Genomic DNA, 15654 nt, shown 5'->3' with positions numbered 1-15654 from the left:
AAACTGGATGGGTCAGGTGATAAAATGATGAAAAATAAAGTAGCTAAAATAGCAGGTAGGAAAGTTATGGGGTTAGTGGATATATCAGAAAGAATTCACCCAAATGAAAGAGATTATTCTTTTCAGCATAAAACATATTCACGAATAGACATGTTTTTAATTTCTGTACAATTTCAATCTAGAGTGCAAAAAGGTTGAATATCAAGCACGAGTTCTATCCGATCATTCACCTTTAATTTTGTCAATTTTATTAGAGGAAGAACAAAAGATAGGTTATAGGTGAAGATTAAATACAAAATAGCTGAAGAAAAAAGAATTTTGCGACTTTATGAGACAATAGATAAAAAAATTTCTTGAAACTAACAATGATTCAGTAATGAGTAGGTTTATGGGATTCTATGAAGGCATATCTAAGAGGTCAAATATTAAGTTATACTTCAAAATAAGGAAGGAATATATGAAAGAGGTCGATCAGTTGGAAAAAGAAATAATGAAATTAGAGAAGGAACTACATGTGCAAAAAAATGAGGAGAAAAGATTATTGTTAGAATCAAAAAAATTAAGATTTAAACCAATACAAACTTACAGAATGGAGAGAGATATAATGAGGTCACAACAAAAATATTATGAACTGGGTGAAAGAGCTCATAAAGTATTAGCATGCCATTTAAAAACATAGCAAGTTTCTAGAACAATGATAGCTACTAAGAAAAATACTGGTCAAGTTACTTATAAAACATGAAATAAATGATAATTAATGCCGAACTTTATCAATCAGAATCTTTGAAAGATGATGAAATAGAAGAATATTTGCGACAAGTTAAATTGCCTATGTTAAATGAAGATGAAAAATTAGAATTATCTAATACTTTTTCTGAAATGGAAGTGTATGAGACCTTAATGTCAGTACAGAATAATAAAGCACCAGGTGAAGATGGTTTCCCACCAGAATTTATAAAGAATTTAAGGAATTATTAGTACCTCTATTAATGGGGGTATTAGACCAAATGAAAGAGGTATATGACCTACCAGAATCTTTCAAAACAGTGTTAATAACAGAAATTCTGAAGAAAGGGAAAGATTGTCTACAACCTTCTTCATATAGACCTATATCAATACTAAATACAGATGATAAAATTATCTGGATAAGTGTTTTCAATGTAACAAGGAAATAGGGATTTTTTTTTACATTCGGTATGGTCCTGTGTGAAATTGAAAAAAATATGGAAAGATTTGAGTGTATTGTTAGGACAAATTGTGAAGATAAAGATACAAAAAGATCCAAGAATATTTCTGTTTGGGAATATATATGAAGAAGATATAAAAATGAAATTGAATAAGTATCAAGAAATTTTTTTAAGTATAGACATAGTGACAGCAAAGAAATGTAGTAACGTGCAAAACTGAGAATTTGGTAAAAAATAGATAAATGGCATATTGAAATGCAAAATTGTATACCTTTAGAAAAAATTACTTCTAGTTTAAGGAATCGAATTGAAAACTTTTCTAAAATTTGGAACCATATATGGATTTTATGAATAAAAGTCCATCCACATCCTCCACCTTGCCCACCCCCCTCAGTTAGTAATGATAAACAATAGTAAATGAATACTATATATGTTAGTAACATATATGTAGAATTAGGTGTACTTTTTCTTTTTTTCTCTTTTTTGGAGAGGGTGTTGGGAATAAAACTAAAAATTTATTGTATAATTCTGTATGGTTTGTTAAGTTACTATATTATTGAATTTATACTTTGCATTGATACAAATGATAAATAATATTTTCAAAAAAAACTGTTCCTTAGCCACTGGGATATTTCCAATTTGCTTCAAGCGTGCTGTGGTCCAGCCCCTCCTGAAAAAAAACAACTTAGTCCCCTCCACACCCAAAAATTAGAGACCTGTTTCTCAACTGCCATTCGTGTCAAAAGTCCTCGAAAAAGTTGTTCTTAATCAATTGTTGCCTTATCTACATCAAAACAACATCATCCGAAAAATTCTAGTCAGGTTATAAGGCCCGTCACAGAACAGAGTTGGCCTTACTAAGAGTGTACAATGGCCTGTTCCTTACCACTGACTCAGGAAGCTTCGCCACTCTAATTCTCCTCAATCTTAGTGCAGCGTTCGATACAGTGGATAACACTATTTTAATAGATCATCTCCAGCAGAGAGTCGGTGTCGACAGCATGACCCTGAATTGCTTTGAATCTTATCTCAGTAATAGGACTTTCTCGATCAACATGGGCAAATTTTCATCCTCATCTGCTACCCTTTCCTGTGGATCCCATGAGGGTCTATTCTGGCCCCATTCTCTTATATGTGCTTCCCCCTCGGCCACATCATCCAAAAACGTGGCATCTCTTTCCACTGCTATTCTGATGACACCCAGCTCTATCTCCCCCTGAAGACCAATGATCAATCAGTTAACTAGCCTCATCAACTGTCTGAAGGACATAAAGTGCTGGAAGCCTCAAAACATCCAGCAGCTAAACGAAGGCAAATCTGAGATCATCCTAGTTGGCTCCCCCAACTCCACCAAAATTATTGCCAATACCCTTAGCAACTTAAGCACCCTCATTAACCCACACGTCAAATCCCTTGGTGTGATATTCAGTGATCATTCCTGTCACTGAAAGACCTTGAGAAAGTTATCCACACCTTCATTTTCTCCTGTTTAGACTACTCTAACTCCCTTTACATGGGAATTAGTCAGTCATCATTATCCCGTTTGCAACTGGTTCAGAATGTAACAGTGAGGCTCCTGACACCCCTATTCTCACCTCCCTTCACTGGTTGCCAGTACGGCTCAGGATAGATTTTAAAGTTTTCCAGTTTGTTTACAAAGCCATCAATGGACTAGCCCCCTCCTGCATCATCAATCTCCTAATGTCCTACTCCACTTCAAGACCCCTCAAATTGGCCAATTTAGGGAGCTTGGTTGTTCTGTGCTCAAATCACAAACTCAGGAGATCGTGCCTTTTAGCAGCCCCCAAGCAATATTCCTCTAGCCATCAAATCAGCCCCTTCCTAACTCTTAAATCCAGGCTGAAGTTGTATTCTTACTCACAAGCTTTTTGAAGAGATTGTTGATTGCTACCATGTTGCTACAATTCTAAACCTCGAGTACCTGTTTTATAATGCACTTTAAATAGCTGCTTAAGTTAAGATGTGTATAGCACTTTGGTCAACGTGAGTTGTTTTAAACGTGCTATCTAAATAAATTAAACTAATATACATAATATATGCATGTTTGTATTTGAATCATTGTTAGGAGTTAACATCACTTGCTAACTCTTGTTTTGTTCTTTTCGTCCATAGCGGTTGCCACGACAAATCGAAGAAAGGAATGAGAAGATGAAAGAAGAGATGCTCGGTATGTATTTTTACCATCTCCCAATACTCCTAATGAAAATCTGTAGTTAAAAATAATGTTACGCAGAAATACTTCCCTTGTATTTTTTCAAGTCAATAGATAATTGTAGAGAAACGTATTCCATTTCAAATCCCTATGCAAGTTGTATGTTGTAAAACTTCGTACAATGCTTGTATGCATTTCTAAAGCCAGATGCTTAAGAAAATTGAATTCTGATTTCTCCTTTGTAGAACTACTCATTTAGTTTAAGGTTTGATATTAACTACATGGCAGAGCTCTTGCCATCCTTGCTATTGGACTGGTCCACAGGCTTGAGCAAAGGGACTGCCCTCTTCCTATTTTACCCTCACCTAATCTTGCAAGGTTTCTGTTCCCACCTCCTACCGGTCGATGCTTTCAAAATTGTTTCAGAATCCATGTTTGGTTTTGATTCCTCCCTCTTTCTCATCTAAATTCCTACCACTCCAGATTATTATAAAGAAGCATCACCAGGTCCCTGGTGTAAAACCAGCAGCATCATCTATATGTTACAGCCATTTCTTGACACTTCTATGATGGCAGTTTAGTTCCTTAATATACTCCCAAAATGAGCACCAGTGTTCTCCTTTCAACACTAGCAAAACAAATCCATTACTTTGCTTCCTCACCACAAATTCTATTTATTCATCATCATTTTTCAGGGCACTATTTCAGCAAATTCAAATGTACCATTTAAAACTAAAATGAGTTTCCAATCCCACACTTGGCACTAACCAAGTGTGTTTGCACCGGAAACATTAGTCTGTGTTATCACCTTCCATCCTCAGCTAATCCAAAACCAGTCCCTGTAACCAAGCCTTCATCATAGCTCTATCTTGTGAAGCTGCGAATAATAACCTCCTATATTAAATCTATATTAGTTTATAGTGATGGGTGCATTTAAAACAAAGGTCCTGGACTTCATCAGTTATAGCCGATGAGTTCGCAGATCACGGCCAAGGGTGGGGTTGTAAAACAATATTTGACTTTAGTTCCTTAACATAAAGAAGGAAGAAATAAATCACAAGGGTTCCTAATTCTAATCAACATTTCAAAACACTATTGATAGCAGAAGTATTAAAAAATAATCATGGATAATCACAGCCTAAGCAGCATCTGTAGAGAGAAAGAATTTGAATGTTTTGGATGTTGAGATCGTGACAGTACAATATATTGGTATCCTTCACCTGCTACTTTCTGAAGTTAGTTTGGAGTCTTAGCTCTGTCAGCACTGAGTCCACTTTTCCACAGTCTTTGGATTATCTGAATTGGGGTTTTCAAAAATGTATTAATCTGGTTTGGGCATTATTTTCCAGCAGCCATTCAGCAGTGGGATTGGTAGAGGTTGAAAGTAATCTGATTTAACAGTGATGGAGGGAGCAGAGAATTTCTTTGCAATTTATTCTAGAAACTTGTGGAGAATACAATATTTTATTTAATATCTAACCAACAGGTGCATTTATCTCAAAAGTGTACTTGATATAAAATGCTTTATTGTTGTTCCACCCTTTAAATAAATTATTGGTAAAAAAAAAAGATTTTTTTTGATAAATGAGTCTTATATTCAGTAAATGTAGTGTTTACTGTTCCTAAAACATGTTTTATTTTCAAGATTGAATTCATTTTTTTTCAGTTTGCATTAGTTTCAGTTAAATACTATTTAAATAACCTAGAGCACATTAAGATTCTGTATATGATCATGCTGTGATGTCTTTGGAGAACAGAAAAAAATAGTTTGTGGTGGTCTGAATGACAAGGATGCATGCAGGGATGGTTTTATTTAGAACTGTTTTGTTACTAGGGAAACTTGTGTGTCAGAGTTTCTGTATCATTAGCTAAAGCTAGTCTGTTTTGAGCAATAATTTTGTTTTAATAAAAGGAAGCTGAATTGTTTCACTACATGTGAACTAATTGTAACATGTTATAGTATCTTTCAATAAATTGCTATTTAGAGTAACGGATTATGTTTCTGCACATTAAAGAAGTAGCATTGTTTGGGCAAATTAAAGGTTCTATTATTGTCATGTAATACTACATTTAGAATGCAACATACATGAAATTCTTTAACTTTTGTCTACCATAAGGCAGACAGAGAGTCACCACTTTGTCCAGCACTTGGTGTTCCAGGGTGGTCTCCCCTCCAAGTACTTACCAGTCCTGAGCCTGCTTAGTTGCTGAGATCAGACAATCTCTGGTGTATTCAAACTACAGAGCTTCAGAGTTAGGGGGGAGGGTGCAGAGTGGAACTGAAAAAGAGAGAGAATGACCTTAATGGATCAGAGACAGATATTTCATTAGACCTGTAAGTGTTTCCTAGCCTAGCAGGAAGGAGACAGAGCAGATCTGTAAGACCTGCATATCATTTGATAAAGAAAGACTTTATCTACTCCATTATCAGTGTAGAGACAGAAGAGTGAAGTGCCACAAGTGTTCTTTTACCAAACTTTACCAAGAAATAAGGTACAATGAACAAGAAGTTGCTGCAGTTCGAGGTGAGCTAAAAATAAAGTAGATGTGCTAGAAAGAATTACATGATTCAAAAGTGCTCTTGATTGGATGCATGCTGGGTTGCTGAGGGAATTTAGTGAAAAGTCAGGTGTGCTGGCCACGACATTACAATTGCCCTTGGATGTTGGAGTTTTGCCAGAATCTTGATGATTGCAAGTATTGTACCCAGGCTCAAAGTAAAAAGCAAATCAAATTGGTAATAATGCAGTAAACTAACAACCTTTTAGACAAACAAGGACTAATAAAGGAGAGATAGCATGCTTTTGCTCTGAGGAAATTGACCATCTTGGCCTGTTTTTTTTTGATGAGGAGTTAGGATTAGAGTAATGTGGGAAGGTTCAAGTGCCTGATAGGTGTAGAGAGCAGCGAGAAGAGGTTGTGACCAGTTGTGATGGTCACCAGTGGATAGTTTTATTAAGAGACATTTGATAATTTATAAACAAAATTGAAGTCTGTGGGATACAAACAATTATCACAGTGTGGATGCAACATTGAATGTGAGATTGTGGGGGGTGTCTAAACATGGAAGTCTGCTGATACTGTGATTGCAGTTCAATGCACAAAAGTACTGGAGAAACACAGCAAGTCAAGCAACATGCCTTATATAGCAAAGATATGTAACTAGCATTTTGGGCCTGAGCCCTTAGTCAATTTATGAGCAAGAAAGCAAGCATGAATAAAAAGATGGGGAGGAGAAGGGGTGGAGCACAGGCCCACACACAAAAGATCATAGGTGGATATGAATGGGAGGGCAGAAGATTTTTTCTAAAGCTAGAAAAGGGGGAAGATGATAGTTCTGAATGGAAAGGGTAGAGAGTGAAAGAAGACAGAGGGATAGAGAAGAGAGAGAGAGTCTGAGGGGAGGGGAGAAGAGAGGAAGGTGTGTCAACGTGATGGGATCACATTGTAGGTCAGATCACATTATAGGAAACTGAGGAGTATAATATGTGAGGAATGTCTATTTTAATCACCATCAATAATTTTGATTTGAGGATGAAGGTTGCAACTTTGAAATTTGCTAATGGTGCTGAGCTTAGAATTTTAGAAAAATGTGAGGAAGATGTATTTGGGCTGGTGATATGGCCAGATGAAATGCAGCACAGAGAGATAATATAATAGTGGGAAAGAAAGAAAAGACAGAATAAGTTAAATTATACCATTTTTAATTGGGGTGCAAGAAGTAATATGCTGACAAGTGTTTGAGACTAGTAGGATGTAAACATGCAGGAAATAGAGCGCAAGGAATCCAGGTCCTTTAGATTTAAAAAAAAATGCTGAGAATGGAAAGGCAAGGAATCCTAAATGTTTATAAAACTTTAGTTTTTCCCCAGCTAGACAAAGGTGATCTGATCTAGGCATCCCATTTCAGAAAAGATTTGGTTCATTTTTGGGGAAGTTCAGAAGATATTTACTAGGATAGTGCTAGGTCACTGTTATGACTTTCCAATCCTTAGCATGGTGAGGACCAAGAGAATATCTGTTAAATGTCATGGAACATTTAGATTAATAAAAATAGACTTCAAATGTCTGAAGGATTGAGAAGTAGGCAACATGAGAAAATGCAAATCCAGACCAAGTGGTTAGAATTTGGAATGCATATTATACTTGAACTAGAATGGAAATGTTGTACCAATTTGGGTCAAGTTGTGCCTGCCTATGCTGTATGGTTTTATGATTAATTTACAGAGCAGATCATTTAGATTTGTAAATTCTTAATGCAGTTGTCAGATTATTAATGTGCATAGAAGAAAACATGCACATTTGTGCTTAATGTTCCTGGTTTGTTGAAGTTATTTTACTGGAGAAAGCTCCCATCCTTTGCTAAACTTGTTTTACAGATGACTTTATAGTTGAAGGCAGAAATTTGGAAGCTGATAAAAGATCTGATAGAAGTTTATAAAATTATGGAAGGCAGAGACAGGGTAAAAAGTCACGATCTTTTTCCACAAGATACAAGTGTCAAGAACTAGAAGACATGTATTTGAGTTGATGGGGGGAAGGATTAAAGGATATGCGCTGGTCAAGTTTTGTTTTACACAGCCTGGAACACACTGCCAGGGGTGGTGGACACTTAAATATAGTAAAACCCCTTTTATCCAGAATTCAAGCAACTGGCAAAAGCATCATGGATAATAGATAGCTGAAAAATATAATAGTTTAAAATTAGTGCGCCTTGTCATTAGTTTTCCAATCACTCAACATATAATCTCAAGCAACTGGAAAATTCATTTATCCGCCATTTACAAATCCCCATAGGTGCTGGATACCAGAGGTTTTACTGTATGTAGGGAATGGTAGGATAGAAGAGTTTGTTTAATTTGGCACACAACACAGACGTTGTGGGCCTAAGGGCCTAGACTTTTGCGGTACTAATGTTCTATAAATGGTAGATTTCAATTCAGATTGTAAAGATGAAAGTAATGTTTTCTCTGCCCTAACTGCAAGTCTTTTACTTGTTTTTCATCAGTCCAGTCCTTGCAGAAAATAGATCCAGGAATGCTGGCAGTTCTCTCGATAGACAGCAAATGCAATTCTTTTCCAAGTATTCACCAAGATGATGCAAACCTGCAGATTTTGTAACTGAGGGATTACATTTGACTTTGTACTCTCATTTTTCTGACAAGAATATCTAGTAAAGGACACAAAATTAATCAGAAGCAGAATTCTGGCTATTTTTAATCCATTTATTATAGACATTGCTTTGACTGAGAAGACTTAACTCCCTATATGTCCATATTCTTGGATAGCCCCCGATATCTTGCTGTTTTGTGTGACTTGGCTCTGTGCTGAACAATGCATTATCTTCAGAATTATTCTGGCAGTTGATAGTATTTTAATAAGATTGTCCCTAGTTCTTTGCTTATTTTGTATAATATTTTAAAGATTTAACTTTTTAAAGCAAATCAGTGAGTTGTATCACACATTATTCTCTGATTCCCACCTTGCAATAATAATGTAACTTCTATATAAAAAATAATAAAATTTTTGGCTTTTAAGCTTCATTCTTTCAGTGAAAAGTTTAAGTTTAACTTGGGAGAATTCAGTTCTTGCCAGATCATTGATTTCCTTTGATTACGAAACTAGAGGAAACCTTTCTAAGCCAAAATGGCGTAAAGCGAAGGCCCATTCATTACTATAAAAGGCTATTTTTGTGAAAGCAAAAACCCATTCAAAGCCCATTCATATCCTTTCATAAAGGAGAATACGGCTTTCTTCGTAAAAGCAAATTTTCGTAATTCAAATATCCGTAAAGTGGGGTATACATGTATTGTAAAATATTGGACCTTGCGGAAGATTAGAGAAACACATGGAGCAGCTTTTGAATTTCTACATTTTAGATTATCTGAAAGTTCCTGATAGCTTTGTTGCCAATTTATCTGCAAAATTCTGGATGATGGTTTCTAAGTGCAAAATATTTCATCCTCTTCCAGCTCTATCCCTTTCCTGTTCACTTCTAAGCATGATAACCATATAACCATTTAAGGAGCGGAAACAGGCCATGTTGGCCTTTCGAGTCCGCACCGGTTCACTGATTTTGTGCGCCCTCTTCAGGCATTGGTCCCGGTAGATCTTCATCAAAATGCAATTATCATGTTATAAAGTTCAATATTACACAAACTTCACTTAATTCAGACATTAAATAGAGATACGTTAGCAGAAAGTTAAATGAAGTGCTTCTTTCAGTCAAAAGAGAATTCCCTGAGACCCTGAAGCCCCCAAACCCAGCCCTTGCCCACAAGCAGCCAGCCGCCACCCACCCCTCCCCCCCCCTCCCCCCCAAGCTGTAAGTAGATTATGCTGAACTTGACTCGGTAATTCAATTTTTTTTGGAAAATTGGTCCAGTGCATTGGTAGGTTATCAGCTCAAATGATTATCAATTGTAAACAGTTTGTTGCAGAATGGGTTTTGTTGCAGTGCTGTCTCGTTTATTGACAGTGGCCTGATTTTTTCATGCAATTGTGCAGCATTCAAAACAAAACTTGTGTTTGACCTTATTTTAATTGTCTGCAGATTAAATCCTTTGTTTACTTGAAGAATCACGCTACAGATCATTTTCTTTTTATTGTAGGCAAGCTGAAAGATCTCGGCAACATGGTCCTGCGACCTTTTGGCCTGTCCACTGACAACTTCCTGTTAAACAAGGATCCAAACTCCGGCTCGTACTCTATCAACTTTGTGCAAAACCCAAATAACAATGATAGATAATGCTTATTACTAGTGTGCTCGAACAAATTTTAGTTGTACAATTTTTAAATAACTGCTTTTCTAGTCTCTCAGCAAATAGATTTGTTCCCATTTTTGCTGCATTTTTTGCAGGTATTTGTTTACAACTTTTAAGACACTTGATTTGAGCTGCTTGTTGGAAGTAAAGGCAACAGCTGAAGTTATAAGCTTTATCTGTCATTTAAATTTGGATGAGTATTAAACCAAGTATGATTATATCTGGGTTTTTGGAAGCAAATTTAATTTTAATTTTATGCAAATTAAAGTTGCCATATAACCATTGGGCAGATGTTTTTGATTGATATTTACAAATTATTGATGAGATGTCTAGTTGAGCACTGTTGATCTCATTAAACTTACTGCTTTATTTTCTGTGGACTTAAAAATATATATAAAGTGTGAATATCCATTGGTATGATTCAGAGAATGAAATAAAAATATCAAAACTGTACTTTTCTTTTGGTAAAATTTGCATTGTTTCCATATGCAAACAGAATAAATTTATCTGGGCCAAAATTGCTAGATTTCTTATCCAAAGTTAGTCGTACAGATCGATACCATTGTTTACTCTGCACCTTTGCTTCCTCTCAATCTATCAATTTTTTTTGGTTTCCTGTTAGTTGCTATTTACTTCACCTATCCTTTGTAATAGAAGTTTCACATATCTTGCTCTTAAAATCAAAGCATTTCTGTATATCTACGAGTCCCAGTTATTTTAGATCTTTCACATGACATAAAATAAGGCCATTTGACCCATCAAATCCATGCTGGTAGTCAGAACATTCCCATCAATTATATCCCCCACTTCCCTCTAACGTATCCTCTGCCACGTACTCCTTGATGCACCCATGTTTCTCTCATTAACCACCAACACTGTGGTTAATTTGTAGTGGCCAATTATCCTTACATATTTGGGTGTGGGGGGAAAAAACCCACATGTTCACAGTGAGAATGTACAAACCTTGTACAGACATTAACATTTTGTTCAGAATTGAACCTAGAGTGCTGCATCTGTGAGACAGTTGCCCTACTTGCAGAACAGGTACCTCTGTTCCAATCAAGGAATGATCAGTTCTGCTGTCAGCCTTTTGTCTTTTGAAAACATTAGAGCATTTTGTTCTTTATACATTTCAGTTCTGAAAATGTTTGCATTTTATCTCGTGCCTTTCATCTTCTTGAAAGTACAGGGATCAGAAAACTTTACATTTGTGGTCTAACTATCTTGTTGAAAAGGTTTTACATAGCAACTTTGTTTTTCAATTTTGTTCCTTTTGAAAGGAAACCAAGAGGTCTTTGAAGTGCTCCCTGAATATGCTGATGCACTATTTTTAGTGTATCATGATAATCAGGACCAGCAAATATTTTCTTTCTCTCCTTCATTTAAAACTATACACTGAGTTCATGGCTTCCTTAATGTGAAATCTCACACACATACAGAACTTTGCTTGCTATTTATCTGCTCGCTCTGCAAGGCTGTTGTTGATTTCCTGTAGTTTGTCACAGTTCTTTGTATTAACCCACATATACCACTCTCCACCCCCAATACTTTGAGTCTTTATGCACTTTTACACAGCAGAGAATTTCTGCTCCAGTGGGAGTGTAAAAATGTTGGGATGGAATTTTCATAAAAATTCCATCCTGTAATTTTTCCACTCGTACCCCTACACGTTTTTATAGAGCGGCTAAAGTGTAAATTGACCGCAGCAACTCCATAAAACAGGCCTAATGAATACGACATTCAGCCACTCCGTGAGAAATAGGCCTAATGAATACAACGTTCAGCCATTCCGTAAGAAACAGGCCTAATGAATATGACATTCAGCCACTCCGTAAGAAACAGGCCAAATGAATACAACATTCAGCCACTCCGAAAGAAACAGGCCTAATGAATACGACATTCAGCCACTCCGTAAGAAACAGGCCTAATGAATACGACATTCAGCCACTCCGTAAGAAACAGGCCTAATGAATACGACATTCAGCCACTCCGTAAGAAACAGGCCAAATGAATACGACATTCAGCCACTCCGAAAGAAACAGGCCTAATGAATACGACATTCAGCCACTCCGTAAGAAACAGGCCTAATGAATACGACATTCAGCCACTCAGTAAGAAACAGGCCTAATGAATACAACATTCAGCCACTCCGTAAGAAACAGGCCTAATGAATACGACATTCAGCCACTCCGTAAGAAACAGGCCTAATGAATACAACGGTCCCCCTCCGACAAATTCCACAACACGGGAAGGCTGTGTAAAAGTGCCCTAAAAGTGCCCCTGAGTAGACCACATTGGGACACACCGGAGGTAAGTATGCTCATTTTTTTTCAGAATAATTCCGAAGTTTCTGTGTAAAAATGCCACTTACCGAACATATAAATGTTTTTTAGACTGCAGTGTCGGGAAAATCGCTGAAAAAATTCAACATAATTACTGGGCACCTTTTTAGATTGCAAAGTATCTGAGTGCAACAGTCCCGGTGGTTGAACATGCAGCAGAGTGAATGACCGACAACTAATTTTTCCGGTACAATTTGCACTGCTTCCTCCAAAAAGTTGTAGGAGTCCTTCAGGATAAACTGCGGAGCAGGAATTGACTTAAAATTCCTGCACATTTCTTTTCAGACTGCCTGTGTGGCGGCAAAATGTTTTGATTGTGCCGTTACATGCCTGCATTCTAAAAACCATAATAGTGAACAGTGATGCTGGCAATTAACTATTCTCGCCTTTTCTTTGGCTTGGCTTCGCGGATGAAGATTTATGGAGGGGGTAAAAAGTCCACGTCAGCTGCAGGCTCGTTTGTGGCTGACAAGTCCGATGCGGGACAGGCAGACACGATTGCAGCGGTTGCAAGGGAAAATTGGTTGGTTGGGGTTGGGTGTTGGGTTTTTCCTCCTTTGCCTTTTGTCAGTGAGGTGGGCTCTGCGGTCTTCTTCAAAGGAGGTTGCTGCCCGCCAAACTGTGAGGCGCCAAGATGCACGGTTTGAGGCGTTATCAGCCCACTGGCGGTGGTCAATGTGGCAGGCACCAAGAGATTTCTTTAGGCAGTCCTTGTACCTTTTCTTTGGTGCACCTCTGTCACGGTGGCCAGTGGAGAGCTCGCCATATAACACGATCTTGGGAAGGCGATGGTCCTCCATTCTGGAGACGTGACCCACCCAGCGCAGCTGGATCTTCAGCAGCGTGGACTCGATGCTGTCGACCTCTGCCATCTCGAGTACTTCGACGTTAGGGATGAAAGCGCTCCAATGGATGTTGAGGATGGAGCGGAGACAACGCTGGTGGAAGCGTTCTAGGAGCCGTAGGTGGTGCCGGTAGAGGACCCATGATTCGGAGCCGAACAGGAGTGTGGGTATGACAACGGCTCTGTATAGGCTTATCTTTGTGAGGTTTTTCAGTTGGTTGTTTTTCCAGACTCTTTTGTGTAGTCTTCCAAAGGCGCTATTTGCCTTGGCGAGTCTGTTGTCTATCTCATTGTCGATCCTTGCATCTGATGAAATGGTGCAGCCGAGATAGGTAAACTGGTTGACCGTTTTGAGTTTTGTGTGCCCGATGGAGATGTGGGGGGGCTGGTAGTCATGGTGGGGAGCTGGCTGATGGAGGACCTCAGTTTTCTTCAGGCTGACTTCCAGGCCAAACATTTTGGCAGTTTCCGCAAAGCAGGACGTCAAGCGCTGAAGAGCTGGCTCTGAATGGGCAACTAAAGCGGCATCATCTGCAAAGAGTAGTTCACGGACAAGTTTCTCTTGTGTCTTGGTGTGAGCTTGCAGGCGCCTCAGATTGAAGAGACTGCCATCCGTGCGGTACCGGATGTAAACAGCGTCTTCATTGTTGGGGTCTTTCATGGCTTGGTAATGTCTGAGTAATCGCTTAGAAGCTCTGGGTGTCTGTTTTGTAGCTAGTTTGTTATCCATTCTGCCCAATGTACCTTGGTTGTATGTATTCTGATCTTTTTCTTAAACATGCTATGTAGTACCTTTTTAGAAATGCAAATTTTAGAAAATCAACTGCATTGTTTCCTCTGTCACCCTTCCATCTTAGCGACAAAAAAATAATTCATTGATTTCGATCAAGCATGTCCTTTTGAAATCTCTGCTGATTTTAAAAAATATATATTTTCAGTTTCTGCATGTTTTTACATTATCTCTGGGTGAGTATTAAATTTTTTTTCTCAAACTTATGTTTAAGTTTGTTGGGTTTGTTCAACTTTTTAAAAAGATAATAGAGTCATCTTAAGCTGAACTATGAAAGAATTTTAGTTAGTTCTATGAATTAGTTATTCTCTGTTTTTGCTTGAATTTTTTTGCACTAATATAATCAGCATTACCTTGAGGTTTTTCTCAGTTTGATTGATGTTGATTGATCATACGCAGCCATAGATTCACAGGAATTCCCACTTGGCAATGTCACATTCTTTCGTGCCACTGATTCTCTTGACCTGTTCCTCCTGTCATGTCCTGTTGCACAATTATGAAACGTGTGTAATCAAAGCCTTTGCAAAAACCCTGCTACTCATTATGTGCTGTGATACTTTTCATTTAGAAAAGCTTTGGATGGGACAAGACTAAAACACTCGAGCTGAAGTTCATTCCCTCTGTGTTTCATTATTCTTAAAGCAACATGCTTGTTTGAAGAAGCTAAACATGTAGTTACTGAAAGCACAGAAAGCAAATTGATCTAAATAATTTTCTGTTCAAAGTTTGAGTAGTTATTTGCAGTATATTACGTGAGCATTTTCAAGCTATCTTTTAAACTATTATTTTAGCTGTATTAGACCTTCAGAAACTAAACTGCACCTGCATATCTTTGTAAGTATGGTGTGATTTAGGCAAGCAGGTAATATGAGAACTCAACTTGTGTATCCAAACCATTAACCACTGTGGAAAGAAGCAGCCATGAGTCCTTGCTGTATCTTCCATTCGCAAGGAAGTGAGGCAGCACATGATTATTGAATGTATTATATCTAACTATTTTAAAATCTGTATCCAAGTAATGTTTGACAACTACCTAAGTAGCTAAATTGATATTTTAATGTCACCACATGTGTTAGAATGCTATTGAATATCAGTTTATCAAGAATAAAATAGCTGTATTGGTTTCTGCTCTCTTGTTTTATAGCATAATGTTATACAATTTCTAGAGAATATAAAAGAATAGATGTTTAAGACTAGGATGCTCACAAGTTGAGCAGCAAGTCCAGAATAAATTATGAAATATGAAGCTGGAGAAGGTTACAAAAATTGGAAAGGGCAAGGCTGTCAGGGGACTACATTTTTAGAACTTGGATTTTGCCAGTCAAAGAGTCAACGTAGCACAGAAAACAAGTGAACTGACCTTGATGTGGGTTAGAATGCATTCATCAAAATGCGGATAATCATCCAACCACCAAAAGAGTCAAGCCCAAATTGAGCAAAGACGTGGCAGGAAATGAATGGAGGTAGGGCAAAAATTGGACAATGTTATGGAGGTGCAAGTAGGCAGCATTAATGATTTTTTTTCTTTTGGCTGGAGTATAATATTGTGGGCAA

At 37.5% G+C, this 15654-nt stretch overlaps 1 protein-coding gene across 3 annotated transcripts in view; it reads left to right on the top strand.

Moving 5' to 3' along the window:
• Positions 1 to 10577, top strand: part of ttc1 (tetratricopeptide repeat domain 1) — a 47411-nt gene extending 36834 nt beyond the window's left edge. For all 3 annotated transcript variants that reach the window (XM_069898880.1, XM_069898879.1, XM_069898881.1), the window contains 2 exons: positions 3321 to 3375; positions 9972 to 10577. In XM_069898880.1, coding sequence (XP_069754981.1) covers positions 3321 to 3375; positions 9972 to 10108 — 192 coding nt within the window. In that variant the 3' untranslated portion in view covers positions 10109 to 10577. The remainder of the gene's footprint in view (positions 1 to 3320; positions 3376 to 9971) is intronic.
• Positions 10578 to 15654: the final 5077 nt, after the last annotated feature.

The sequence above is a fragment of the Narcine bancroftii genome, chromosome 9 (genome assembly GCF_036971445.1).
Source record: "Narcine bancroftii isolate sNarBan1 chromosome 9, sNarBan1.hap1, whole genome shotgun sequence".
Lineage (NCBI taxonomy): Eukaryota > Metazoa > Chordata > Chondrichthyes > Torpediniformes > Narcinidae > Narcine > Narcine bancroftii.
This window is presented reverse-complemented; position numbering and strand designations above follow the sequence as displayed.